General features: G+C 41.6%; 7 protein-coding genes across 7 annotated transcripts; 3 read left to right on the top strand and 4 right to left on the bottom strand.

The window, feature by feature from the left end:
- Positions 1–24: 24 nt before the first annotated feature.
- TOT_030000320 (uncharacterized protein) lies at positions 25–681 on the top strand (the record flags this gene model as incomplete). The annotated part of the gene is made up of 1 exon (XM_009693065.1): positions 25–681. One exon carries the CDS (start codon positions 25–27, stop codon positions 679–681), a length of 657 nt encoding a protein of 218 aa, XP_009691360.1.
- Positions 682–1,858: 1,177 nt separating this feature from the next.
- On the top strand, positions 1,859–3,697 carry TOT_030000321 (conserved hypothetical protein; the record flags this gene model as incomplete). Its single annotated transcript, XM_009693066.1, has 1 exon — positions 1,859–3,697. The coding sequence occupies one exon, from the start codon at positions 1,859–1,861 to the stop codon at positions 3,695–3,697; it is 1,839 nt and encodes a 612-aa protein (XP_009691361.1).
- A 49-nt stretch (positions 3,698–3,746) lies between these two features.
- On the bottom strand, positions 3,747–3,902 carry TOT_030000322 (hypothetical protein; the record flags this gene model as incomplete). Its single annotated transcript, XM_009693067.1, has 1 exon — positions 3,747–3,902. One exon carries the CDS (start codon positions 3,900–3,902, stop codon positions 3,747–3,749), a length of 156 nt encoding a protein of 51 aa, XP_009691362.1.
- A 276-nt stretch (positions 3,903–4,178) lies between these two features.
- On the top strand, positions 4,179–4,836 carry TOT_030000912 (uncharacterized protein; the record flags this gene model as incomplete). Its single annotated transcript, XM_009693068.1, has 3 exons — positions 4,179–4,467; positions 4,627–4,745; positions 4,780–4,836. The coding sequence occupies 3 exons, from the start codon at positions 4,179–4,181 to the stop codon at positions 4,834–4,836; spliced, it is 465 nt and encodes a 154-aa protein (XP_009691363.1).
- A 572-nt stretch (positions 4,837–5,408) lies between these two features.
- Positions 5,409–8,042, bottom strand: TOT_030000324 (ribonucleoside-diphosphate reductase large chain; the record flags this gene model as incomplete). Its single annotated transcript, XM_009693069.1, has 1 exon — positions 5,409–8,042. The coding sequence occupies one exon, from the start codon at positions 8,040–8,042 to the stop codon at positions 5,409–5,411; it is 2,634 nt and encodes an 877-aa protein (XP_009691364.1).
- Positions 8,043–8,715: 673 nt separating this feature from the next.
- On the bottom strand, positions 8,716–11,586 carry TOT_030000325 (ATP-dependent Clp protease proteolytic subunit; the record flags this gene model as incomplete). Its single annotated transcript, XM_009693070.1, has 13 exons — positions 8,716–8,829; positions 8,864–9,008; positions 9,042–9,293; positions 9,462–9,538; positions 9,570–9,671; positions 9,707–10,085; positions 10,117–10,287; positions 10,323–10,831; positions 10,917–11,168; positions 11,200–11,239; positions 11,272–11,358; positions 11,389–11,456; positions 11,488–11,586. The coding sequence occupies 13 exons, from the start codon at positions 11,584–11,586 to the stop codon at positions 8,716–8,718; spliced, it is 2,295 nt and encodes a 764-aa protein (XP_009691365.1).
- Positions 11,587–12,055: 469 nt separating this feature from the next.
- TOT_030000913 (bis-(5'-nucleosyl)-[tri-or tetra-] phosphatase) lies at positions 12,056–12,755 on the bottom strand (the record flags this gene model as incomplete). The annotated part of the gene is made up of 4 exons (XM_009693071.1): positions 12,056–12,155; positions 12,196–12,320; positions 12,366–12,479; positions 12,567–12,755. The coding sequence occupies 4 exons, from the start codon at positions 12,753–12,755 to the stop codon at positions 12,056–12,058; spliced, it is 528 nt and encodes a 175-aa protein (XP_009691366.1).
- Between the last annotated feature and the right edge of the window lie 369 nt (positions 12,756–13,124).

The raw sequence follows: 13,124 nt of genomic DNA on the forward strand, positions 1-13,124 counted from the left end.
ACTGTTTTTATTCTTATTGTCATTATGTGTATTTTAAAATCCAATGTTATGCTATATTCATTCAGTCTTGCCGACAATCTCATAAAATCAATTAATACATCTAATTTCAAATATTTCAACCTGGTTACTAAAAACAATAGGAATATTAAAAAAATAAAGACTCTAGAAACGATTAAATTCTTAAATAAAATGTTTTCTGATCCAAAATACACTAATGTAAAATATATAAATCACTCAAGGGAGATACTAAATATAAAATCTGTACCAAGTCCAAGACTAATAAAAGAAATCAATATATACAAATATAAGTATAATATAGAGGAAGGGACTGATTTAAAACATAATATTCACTCATCGCTAACTAAATATTTATCTGGTGGTAAAATCGATAAAAATGACATAACGAGGTCATCGATTATAGGAAGAATACTTAATACATATCCAATAGAGCTAAGAAGTATACTTTTTAACTTTGCTAACAGATATATATATTCAATGAGCAGTGAAGAACTTTCTGATTTCGCTGAATTCCTGGCTACACATTCAGAAGATGATAACTTCAAATTACTGGACTACATGTTGGCAAAAGAAGATTTGCCTTCAGAACTGTTGCAAAACAGTGTTTTGTCAAAATTGTTTAAGTTTATTTCCCACACTCACCCATTATTGGAAAACAGATAACCGACACTATATTTTAATTCAATTTTGTAACAAATAGTTTTTAATATTTTAATTTTTTTTATAATGTTAAACGTATTCTGGTATAAGTCTATATTACATGTGAAGTCTTGGTATACACTATATTGGGATCGATTATGGCAGAGTCCATTCAAACCCATTCAATTTCATTTAGATTAAAATAACAGGAGATTTTAAACAACATATTTAGACAGACTAAATTATGTGTGGAAGGTTATCAAGGTTTCTTTGAGTCATTGGGCCGTGTCATGTTGAATCACAAATCCCCGCAAACACGCCAAAATGGCTCACACATCGTGTATATTTATATATGGATTGAGACATTTGATCACAAGTGAGTCATGACATAAATTTTATGATGGTTGTGTAAATTATATTAAAATATATTCTGATCAAAGTTGTAGTTGTGCAATAGTAAAAAAGCGTCGTAGAAATTACGATATTGAATGTAGTGGTAATATCAGCGAAGATAAATATCTCTGAATCATTGGTAATTAAAATACACGATTCAACAATCCTATAATATACATTGATGTGTATACAAATAAAAATTTGTTTTTGATTATACTTTGTAGCTTTGGATAATCGTAAATTAAAAAAATATTTTTAAAAAATTGATTTGGATAAAGGAACATTTTGTCTGTACTATATCCGAAATTCTTCAATTAATTCTCAACCACACATTTCCCTTGGTAAAAATTATTGAGGAAGTATATATAAACTGTTGTACCATAATCTAAAAAACTCGTATAAAAATTGTATAAACTAAATATTGTCTAAAAAATCGTAATTGTTTAAATGTGTAATTGAATTTGACCGAATTTGCAATTCTTTCGTTTAACCAAGTTTTCACTTCAAAAAATAATTTAAAATTGTAAAATATTGTTTTGTTTATTTCACATATTATTGTTTCTATTGGAAGTTCTACTCATTTTAAGGCTATCAATTGTTTTTGCTATTCTTACTATTTTAATGTGTAAGTGGTTTTCTAAAAATTGAACAGTTACTTTTAAATCGTTTGCAACGGCCATCTTATTAGCCTTTTTTGAGGATATTCTGATAGTTTTTTGTTAATGCAGTCTCAATTTTAAATCAAACACACTCGTTAATGCAGTATAATAAACACACAAACGGATCGGCTTTTAGTTTATTTGACAAAATGGGAGATTCAAAATTAGACTCCCTTTACAATGAAGTACCATATTTAATCAACCACTCAGGAATTCCAGGTGGCAGCGTCAACACATCGCGCACGACCATTTGCGACAGCCTAGAAAACGGAGGCTATGACACCCAGAACGACGTAACCAACGACAGCCATGACGGTCTAGTCGCCGAAGTTCCCATGTTTGGCATGAACTATAAGACCCAAATCGATTTCAAGGATCCCTACGGACCCAACTGCATCAACGGCTACAACACGGAATACGAGAGCAGCGTCGCAGACTACCAGTTAAACGCGGCGGTCAACTACTACTCGAGCGGCTTAAACGACTATAAGAACCACGGATTGACTGACACATCAAACGACGCTGGCGACGACAAATTGAACTACAGCTCGAACGGAGACGTTCAGCATGACCACGGCAGCGAGTACAACATACATGACAGCACGTACGTTAAAAACGACGATTACGCGACCTCTGACATCAAATACAACTATGACACCTACAGAGCCGGTTTCAAAGGATACGACCCCGCGTCCTTTTACGGCAACCCTCAAAACCTGAAGTACCAACTATACAACTTGTCGCAGTTCCCCAACCCTGAAGTCCCCGTTGAGAAGAGCACAACCGATAAGTCTTACAACTTGATGAACAGCAGTTACAACACAAGCGTGGGCCTAGCTCAGAACAACTTTAACCAGAATCAGACCCAGAACCAGGTGATTGGAGGCTACAACAACTTCGACGAAAACCTGTACAGCTACTCGAATTTGAACGACTCGAACTCAATTTCCGGCGTGAAGTACCAGAGGACAGACAACCGGTGGATCGCAAGGTGGACCACTGCTGAGGGCAAGCGTGCCTGCAAGAGCTTCTCCGTGAACATATACGGGTTCAACCAGGCGAAAATGCTCGCCATTCAGGCCAGGCAGAAGGGCGTGGCCCTCTCAGGGCGCTCCTTCTGCAACCGCGAAAGGCAGCACGCCATGAAGAGCGGCGTCGGCATCATCGGAATCAGGTTCGACAAAACGCAGGCTCGCTGGGTCTCCTCCTACTACGAGGGCGGCAAGAGAAAGTTCCGCTACTTCACCGTCAAGGACTACGGCTACGAGCAGGCCAAGCGCAACGCCATAATTTGGAAGAGCTGCAACGACGAGCGGCTGGTGAAGAGGGTCAAGGAGGGCTACGGCCTCAACTACGGAGTCCCAGACAAGTTTCACCCGAACATGGTCTACCAGGGCAACTACAACGTCAACGACGACAACTACAACCCAGAAGACAACCGCACCGTGGAGCCTTACATGCCAAGCAACTACGTGGACGGCTACAACGCCTTCAACCCCGACTACTCCAATGCAGCCTACGCAAGCCTGTCCAGACAGCAGATCCCTGAAAACTACAAGAGCGAAAATGCCCACGCCGGCTTCGTCAACCCTAGCCTTCGGGGCAACTACAGTCAGGAGTATGATCCGAAGGGCTCAATGGAGTTCCACATGAACTACAGCTATCCCAACACGACCAGCAGCGCCTACAAGGAGTCCGAGGCCGTGACCAAGTTCGAGGACACCCAGGGCGGGGACATGGGTTCTTCCAACGAGTTCGACGCCAAGATGTGGAGCGGCGAGATGCTCCAGTGCTACAACCAGGGCAGCGGCGAGATGATGAAGCGCTACGCCAAGGACAACTTGGCGGAGTACGGGGCCGCGACTCGGCGTGAAATCGACGACATGACCACCACCACCATCGGCTCCGACAACCACGAGTTGAAGAGCAACGACTCCATGGAGTACGACGATGACATCGACGACAAGCGTCGAGGAATTGAGTGTTAGGTGACGCTTAACGCCGGGGTAACTGATGATCCAAACGCTGTTTATTGTCTTAAAACAAGGTCATTTGAAGGGAACAAAGTTCCAGTGAACTCAACAACACAACTCTTTCCAGTTTCCAAAGGAGGTAATTACTGGCAAAGCAAATAGTACTATCGTCTGGATTAAAATGATACAGATTAACTAGGAACAACGGCACCAGTGTCATTTAGAAGGTGTTTAATCTATTCTCTATAAATTTACACACTAGCAACTTTGCGTATATGGAAGGACGCACATTCAAGATTTACAACCGGTACGAACGCACCGTGGCGGTGTACACGCGGTGAATAGACACTCAGATCTGCACACCGATAGCTGTCTTTTGATAGACAGCGCCATTTAACACCTTGCACATTACGTCCGCTCCGGCAATGTTTTACACACCCTATAGAATCCCCAGATTAAGTTTGATTCCATCCCCTTTCCACTGTTATATCATGAAATGAGGCCTTCCCTTTTGTTTGTTTCACTTTTATACTTAAATACAGCTTCTGCTTTCCGCGCTAGTTCAAATCAGAGCAAAAATCACAACACACATTCTCCCTGTGGCATCAACAGGAACAAGCCCGTCAACCTCTTCGATTCCTGCGACAAATCGATTGCCAAATGCCCCGTTTACAACTCCTTAGCCTCTAAGGTCTCGATTCTTAACAAGAAGGTCAAGGACTTGGTTCCTGGCGGCTGGTACACCGCAGTCACTGTGCCTCTCGCAACCTTCGCCGCTTACAAGTGTAAGTTTTTGCAGACTTAGCGCACCACTAGTTAACACATACCATAGAAACATACACTTAACGCGTATTCCTACTCATTATCTCTCTTCTTAGACCGTAGCCATTTACTACCTACATAGACAACCTATTCTACACACCTAGTCATGCAATCTCACTTAGGGTTCACCGGTCGCAAGTCCAATGGCCACGTCAACGCCAACCTACACAGGTACCAGTGCACTGGTTGTGGCTTCGTAATTTTCCCAGCGAAGAACCGGGAGGAGAAGTTTTTTTCCGAGGTAGGTGCCATGTACGTTCAAATGAATACATTAGAGTTTCACTTGCCCCAACTGCGGGGCTCCGAGGTCCAGGTTCACTGAGAAACACTAGTTTAATTTAATATATTCATTCTTTACTCCCTCCGCATTCTCGAATCGAGACAATTCCTTTGCAGCTTCTACGCAACAGGTCTTTTCTTCTATTTTTGAACAAGACTGTTGCTCAGTACCATTTTGTGTGTATGGCAGTACAGACTATTAATTAAATAACAAGTGGGTTTGTGTTTGAAATGCGCCTATTCACCGCGTGGGTCTACTCCAACGCCGGGGCACCTGGTCTTCCTCACGAGCTCGCCCGAGTGCCCTTCCGTCTCTGTAAAACCCACTGCTGTGTGCGGTAGGCCTTGTTTATGTGTTAAACGTGTTGTGGGTGTGTTACACTATCTTCCTGTTCACGTGTTTTTGAACAGTGCTTCTGGGTGCTGTGGTCTTGCCACCACCATGTTCCTGTGTGCTTTGATACCGTACCACTGATAACACATACTGCGTTATGATAAGCCACGAGCGTCAATTTACCACTGTAAACCATTGCCGTGTTTTGTGCTGAGCTGACTTCCGAACGGCTAGTCCGGCGTCTGGTCGCCGTACATCTACCACCTCTAGCCCCTGCTTGCCTGACGGCACTTACGACGAGCACATGAAGCAGGGCTCGTTGGGGTTCGGGTTAAGGCTGCACGTCGGGGCAGTGCTCTCCATGTCCTCGCTCACCGTCGAGTTTTCCATCGACGTCATCTGCTGCACGGGTTCCTCCACCGTCTCAGTCGTCGACACTGTTCCGTCGCTCATCATCCCCGGCGCTCTTTCCACCGTGGCTCCCTTCGCTCTGTTTTTTGCCAGCTGCGACACTGAGGCGTCGACTGTGAACTTGATCGCGTCCGTCGCCGGCTGCGTCCTCAGGTAGTAGACTCCCGTCTTCAGCCCCTTTTTCCAGCCGTAGAAGTGCATGCTCGTCAGTTTGCTGAAGGTCGGCTGCTCCATGTGTATGTTCAGCGACTGCGACTGGTCAATGAAGACTCCTCTGTCCGCCGCCATGTCGATGATGTGCTTCTGCTTAATTTCCCAGACTGTTTTGTACAGGTCCTTGATGTGCTGCGGCACCTCGTCGATGTACTTGAGAGAGCCGTTGTACGCTATCAGCTTCTGCTTCATGTTCTCGTTCCACAGCCCCAGCTCTATCAGGTCGTTAAGCAGGTGCGGGTTAACTACGAAGAACTCTCCGCAGAGCACTCGCCTGTAGTAGATGTTGCTCGTGTAAGGCTCGAACGACTCGTTGTTGCCCAGGATCTGCGAGGTGCTCGCCGTCGGCATCGGCGCCAGCAGCAGCGAGTTGCGCAGGCCGTACTTCGCCAGGTTCTGCTTGAGCAGGTCCCAGTCCCAGTACTTGTTGTCCACCTTCGCTCCCCACAGGTCGAACTGCAGCAGTCCCTTCGAGGCTGGCGAGCCTGGATATGACTCGTAGGTTCCGTACTGTCTCGCCAGGTCAATGCTCTCGGACAGACACGCGTAGTACATCGTTTCGAATATTCTCCTGTTAAGCTCCCGCGCCTCCTCCGACTCGAACGGGTACCTCATCAGCATGAACGTGTCCGCCAGCCCCTGCACGCCCACTCCCATCGGCCTGTGCTTAAAGTTCGACACGCGTGCTTCTCGCACTGGGTAGTAGTTCCTGTCGATCACCTGGTTCAGGTTGTACGTGATCACCCTGCATATGTCGTACAACTTCTTGAAGTCGAACGTCTTCTTCTCCTTGTCCACGAACTTCGGCAGTGCCACTGACGCCAGGTTACACACTGCCACCTCATCTTTGCTCGTGTACTGCACGATTTCGCAGCACAGGTTACTCGACTTAATTGTTCCCAGGTTCTGCTGGTTACTCTTCGCGTTGCACGCGTCCTTGTAGAGCATATACGGCGTCCCCGTCTCAATCTGCGACTGCAGTATTGCGAACCACAGCTTCTGCGCCGGCACCGTCTTCTTTCCCATTCCTTGCTGTTCGTAGTGTGTGTACAGCTTTTCGAACTCTTCTCCCCAGACTTCGTACAGTCCTCTGCACTCGTCCGGGCACATAAGCGTCCAGTTTTTGTTTTCCTCCACTCTCTTCATGAAGAGGTCCGGTATCCACAGTGCGTAGAACAGGTCTCGTGCTCTAAGGTCCTCCGAGCCGTGGTTTTTTCTGAGATCTAGAAGCTTGAATATATCTGCGTGCCACGGCTCCAGGTATATTGCGAACGAGCCCTTTCTCTTTCCTCCTCCCTGGTCAACGTACTTTGCTGTTGCGTTGAAGATCTTCAGCATTGGCACGATACCGTTCGATATTCCGTTCGTGCCTCTGATGTAAGAGCCTGACGCTCTTATTTTATGGATCGAGAGTCCAATTCCTCCTGCTGACTTACTAATAAACGCGCACTGTGAGAGCGTGTTAAATATTCCTGCCAGCGAATCGTCCTGCATGTCCAGCAGGAAGCATGACGACATTTGCGGGTGTCTCGTGCCCGAGTTGAACAGCGTCGGCGTCGCGTGCGTAAAATACCTCTGGCTCATCAGGTGGTACGTCTGCAACGTCCTTTCGATATCGCCGCAGTGGATTCCCGCCGACACTCGCATCAGCATGTGCTGCGGGCGCTCCACGATCTTCCCGTTCGCCTTCAGCAGGTACGACCTCTCCAGCGTCTTAAACCCGAAGTAGTCGTACTGGAAGTCTCTCGAGTAGTCTATTTCCGCGTTAAAACGGTCCTTGTGCATCATCACGAAGTTGTACACGTCCTCGCTTATGAGCGAGGCGTTTGAGTCGTACACGTGCTTGTACTCGAACAGCGTTCGCACCACCTCCGCGAAGTCGCTGGACGTGTTTTTGTGCAGGTTATCGATCGTGATGTTCGCCGCCAGCCGCGAGTAGTCCGGGTGGGTGACTGCCATGTATGCACACGTCTGTGCTGCAAGCTCGTCGAGCTCAGAAGTGCGAATTCCTGTATACATTCCGTTGATAACGCTCTGCGTGACTCTCGGGGCGTCCACTAACGCGTGCAGGCCCAGTGATAACTTCCTAATTCTATTCAGGATCTTATCAAAGGAGACGTCTTCCTTCTCGCCATGTCTGTTGATAACGTACATGACTTTGGATTCCATGTTGTTAAAGAAGCTCGTCGTCGGTGAAAAGGGAACATTTTCTTGCTCTTGTGTGCCTTCCATTTTTTCAGGCAGATCTTGAGCGTAGTTATTATCGCTGGGCGCGTGGTTAGTGTTTTGTTGTGCATCCATTTTAGTGTTTACTTTAGATCATGTGATTAAAATGTTATTTGAATATGGCATAATTTAAAATCAATTAGTTTAGGTACTATATTTCTCGATGAAGAAATTGGCCACACAACCGAATAAGAACAATAAGTTTGTTACGAAAATAGGTGTTTACTTGTGATTATTTCTTATAATTTATAGATCTAACTAAATGTTTTATATTTGTGTTGTGATTGTGTATCCAAATTCGTATTAAAATTAGGACACGAGATGTGTGTAGGGTTTGTTTTTTTTCATTTGAAATTTTTTTTAAAACACATTTTCAAACAATTTCATTTTCTGAATGTATTTATCTTTTTGCTTGATATTTTATTACTAAATCTTTCCTTGATTATCCTTTTTTTCATCATTAAACCTTATTTTTATTTTATATTTATTTTTATGTTTACGTTTGTCAATACTCTTAAATTATAACTCATACTTGTCTCATTTATATTATACGAATATTTCTATTAAATGTGTAACGTTTTATTTTGGATTCCTTGTTGCCTTCCAACATCCCTTCATTAATCACTTTTTTTCTTCCAAATCTTTTTTTATTTTTTACACATCTGCTCTATTCACACACATATTGTTTCCAAATTATTCTATCTATCATTATACACGAATATTAATTAATTATTTCTTTTCACATGGTCTATCCTATCCTCTTAATGTACACCTTTTCCTCGACGCTGTGTAAATAGTCTTGATGTTGTTTCCCTAGCAGGTAGAAGAAGTATTTATCCTTTACTCCTGCTCTGTTGAACGACTGCGACACATTAATAATTTTACTTTGCGCTTACCTGTGTTATGTTTGACACTGCTACGTTGCTTAGCGATTTCAGGTTCTGTCGTAAGAACGGTATGAAGAGGCTGTAGAACTTTTCATTTTTGAAGCCCAAATATGCCACTGAGCGCAAACAGCTCGTCAGATCCTCGATGGTAAACCTAAGTTTCCCTTCATCATCTCACTAAGCTTACCTTTTAAAGTTGTCGCATATCTTGTAGCACAGGTGCTCAAGTGTCGACCTCGTCGAGTTCGGGTCCATCGGGTCCGCGTTTTCGTACATCTGATTGTGGATCCACTTCGGCGGCACGAACGTCGACGTGTGCAGCAGCCTATTTCTTACGTTCCTCCTCTTTACCACTATCTTTGTCAGCTTCACCAGGTCCTTCAGGAACAGCGCCAATTGTGCGTTAGTCACGTTCCCGTCCATGTATTCCCTCACAAACCTACGCCATTATTATTGTCGTTGTCATCATTATTATTGTCGTTGCTATTATCATTATTATTGTTGTTGTTGCTATTATCATTATTATTGTTGTTGTTGCCATTATCATTATTATTGTTGTCGTTGCCATTATTATTGTTTATGCATAATTATCATTTCTAATACCAACCTCTTCGTTACGTTCTCCAGCAGGTGATCGTCTATGCTCTTCCTACACGTTGCCAAAAACGACACTGCAGACCTCAACTACATCACGTGATTCAACTCTGCCATTTACCTGTTCCACGTCGAAGTGCTCCATTACTTCCGACTTATACAAATGCTTAAGTGCATATGATATCAAATTTTTAAATTCCGGTTCCAGGTGATGTATTCTCAACTATATATTTTTTTAATCTGATTCTGGTCACTTACGTATATCATTGCGTCCAGGATAAACACCATTTGACCGCAACTATACAGCTGTTCATCTGTTCCCTCAAACTCCACTCTCTTCGGCTCCTCAATCACTTCATCTGATTCATTAGAGTAATATTGTATATACTTTAGCCCCTCAACCATTACTCCACTCGCCTTTCCACCTCTTAATCCTACTCCTTGAACATAATTTATCCCTTTCTCTTCTTTTTTAAAATAGTTTCCATAGTCCATTGCTTTAAATATGAGTGTGAGCTCCTTTGAAATTTGATTAAAGAATGTTATGTGCTCATAGTTTAACAACGAATATGCCTTCGCCAGCTTCGTCTTATCGTAGGGTCTCAGAATCCCTTTGGCTAAGCAGTTAGTCAACACTCTAACGTTCCATTAAAAAATTTTCTCTTTACCTGGAGAACGCTCTTATCACTTCTTCATCTCTATCTCCCAATTTGCCAAGGTTATACAGTATACTTATTAAATTAGTCGGCTTAATTTTCCACGCATTGTCCTCCAATAGCTCAAAAACCACTGGATCCAACTTATTTTTTGATCCAGCGTGTACTAAATATTCCAACATCCTGGCCAATTAAATTATTTATATAAATAAACACACCTCGTGAATACTCTTATTTCCCTCGGTATGATGTTATATATATTTGAGGTCACTGATTTCACGAAATACCTCGATAAGGGCACTGATGACTTCCCTGCTGATATTAACACTCTTGCTATTTCCGAAAATGCCACTAGTTCATCTACTGACTCCTCGCATACAACTTCACATTCTTCTTCACGGGCCAACCTTTCATTCAATTTACCCAGGTACTTGTTCCAAAACTTTTCTTCCAGCTTCTCATACTTGTGTATCTTCGATAAAAACGCCGACTGTTCCACGAATGTGTGTTTATTATTCAGAAATTCATTTGCGATAGACGCCACGTTCTTGTGGACACTTTCGTCTGTTCTTGAATGGTCGATTGACCTTTCAAGTCTACTCAGCAGCCTGTCGAATTCTCCACTTCTATGATTCTTTGCGTAACTCCTTCTTGCCACCCAATTAGACAAGTCTGACCTGCTTACTAGTCTCGGTATCATAAATAATCTATTCATCTCCGCTCCTATCTACTTAATGTCCTCCAGTATCTTATCTGCCAATCCAAAATTGACTGTTTCCTAATTCACGCAAGTTGTTTTCCTATAATCTCACCTGCGAATCCATGTAATCTCCTCTATTTATTCTCTCCAATATTTCTGACGTTTCCTTGTTGCACGCTTTTGATAGCACGTTAACTATTGCCTTCCTTGCCTTCAGTATTTCGTCTGAATATATTGCTATGTCCTCCGCCTGCCTGAACGATATCGTCGCTGGAGACTGCCTCAGTAGTGTATATGATCTCGGAAGCACGTATCTCTTTCCCGGTGTTCCAGATGCCAATATTATTGCTGCTGGACCGTACGCCTAAGTGCGTTAACTCATTTTTATTCAATACCTTTCCCAGGTTTATCGTTATTACATCGTTCTTCAGGTAACTACAAGTTTATATTAAGTCAACTCATCCTACTTTATAACATCTACTATGTTCAACGCGTCTATTTCCGATGTTGACAATCCTTCCTCCTTTGTGTGTTCATTATCCGAGTTTATATATCTGAACATCCATCTTCATCCGTGTTCTTACATTTTAATTGGCTTCTCTTGCGAATCGTAATCCAAATACAAAAGTTGACTTATTACTAGATGTGCTACCTTAAAACACGTTTCTTAATTTTAAACTTACTGTTTGTTGTATTGGATATCCTATGTACACAATCCTTTCACTTAGAAGAAGCGATGGTAGATCCGGAGGCCTCGATTTATATGCTATATCATTATTCATCTAATCTTAACTTACTTGGGTGTGGAAAACTATTTATGTGTGCAGAGAATCCACTCTTACTATCAACTATATTGTTAATTCTATATATTTTTGATATAAATGACAGCTTATCGCAGGATAAAGAGTTAGCTTTAAATATTTTCAATCCAAATAATGGCAATTGGTTTCTTATTGACTTATAATTACTATGGAAGAATGTATTTTTTTTATATAAACGATTTAAATCAAAGAATCCTGTACAATAACATCCCAATGGCACACATAAGTATAATATAACATATGATATTTTTAATCTAAGCATTTATTTAGTAAAAACATAAAATCTATATGTAAACACAGAATATATACTCTATATACCAACACACTGACACAATATGTGATGTTCGTAAACACATTAAGTTTTTAACAGAATACAAAAACAAAACAATGAATATACAATATTAATACATAGGCAAACACACATATAATATTAATTTTCATCTTTCATACAGCCAACTGCTTTCGAGTTGGCAACCAGTTCCACATACTTCTTGGTTTCCGTTGCAAGTTCTGCCATTTCCTCCTGGGTCCTATTAATTAATGTTTTTTAAAAACAAAGTTTAGACGAACTTCAGAGTCCCTTCGTTGTTATCAACCTTCTCGTAAATGGAATCTGGGTCCTCCATATCATCCTTCTTCCTCGGTATAATATGAGCATGAAGGTGTGGAATCGTCTGACCGGCTTCAGGTCCATCCTATAATTATTGTAATTTTAACATTAAAATATAATAATGTTATACTTGAACAATGATTGAACAAGATGTTCCCTTGTACATCTTCTCGAGAGATTCGGCTACTACCTGAACCAAACAAGACCAATCGTAGATCTCCTCAGGAGTTAGATCCTTATACCTCTAAAAGGCATTAATTAATATTACGATTTTACTGGCAGTCTGAATAACAACATATTATTATGTTATATATCGACTAATAAAACACACATTCACAACTCTTAAGGGTGAAACCAATGAGTGGCCAGGCGCAAATGGTTTTATATTTACAAAAGCATAGCTCAATTTAGACTTTGCAAATACTTGGGAGTTGAATATCTTGACAGGCCCAAACTGGAAGAATTCAACAGTTTGAGGAATCTTCAAAAGTTCAAAGGGTATCGCAGCACGAATAGACATGAACTTACGGATCTCTGTGTGTATAATAAATCAAGAAGTGAAATGTATGTAAAAATTTTTTAGGGTGTGGTGTGAGTGGTGTAAGATCCGACAATTTGTGTTTGAATATGATTTTAAATCAACCCATTAAATTTATATAATGTTATGTATTATTATGTGCAATGTATTTAATATGTAAGTAGATTCATTTGACTTCCGCAAAGTTGGATTCTATATAAATGTACCAATATTTCCAAATATCAAACCATTACACCATCTGTAAATCATTATATCCTTTTAAATTAGTTTTCACAACAACACTTTCAAATATAAGCATTTTACTGCAAATCGTAGATTTAATCTGATAACCTATTCTTTCTAATATGTTAA

The sequence above is a fragment of the Theileria orientalis genome, chromosome 3 (assembly GCF_000740895.1).
Source record: "Theileria orientalis strain Shintoku DNA, chromosome 3, complete genome".
In the NCBI taxonomy this organism is placed as follows: domain Eukaryota; phylum Apicomplexa; class Aconoidasida; order Piroplasmida; family Theileriidae; genus Theileria; species Theileria orientalis.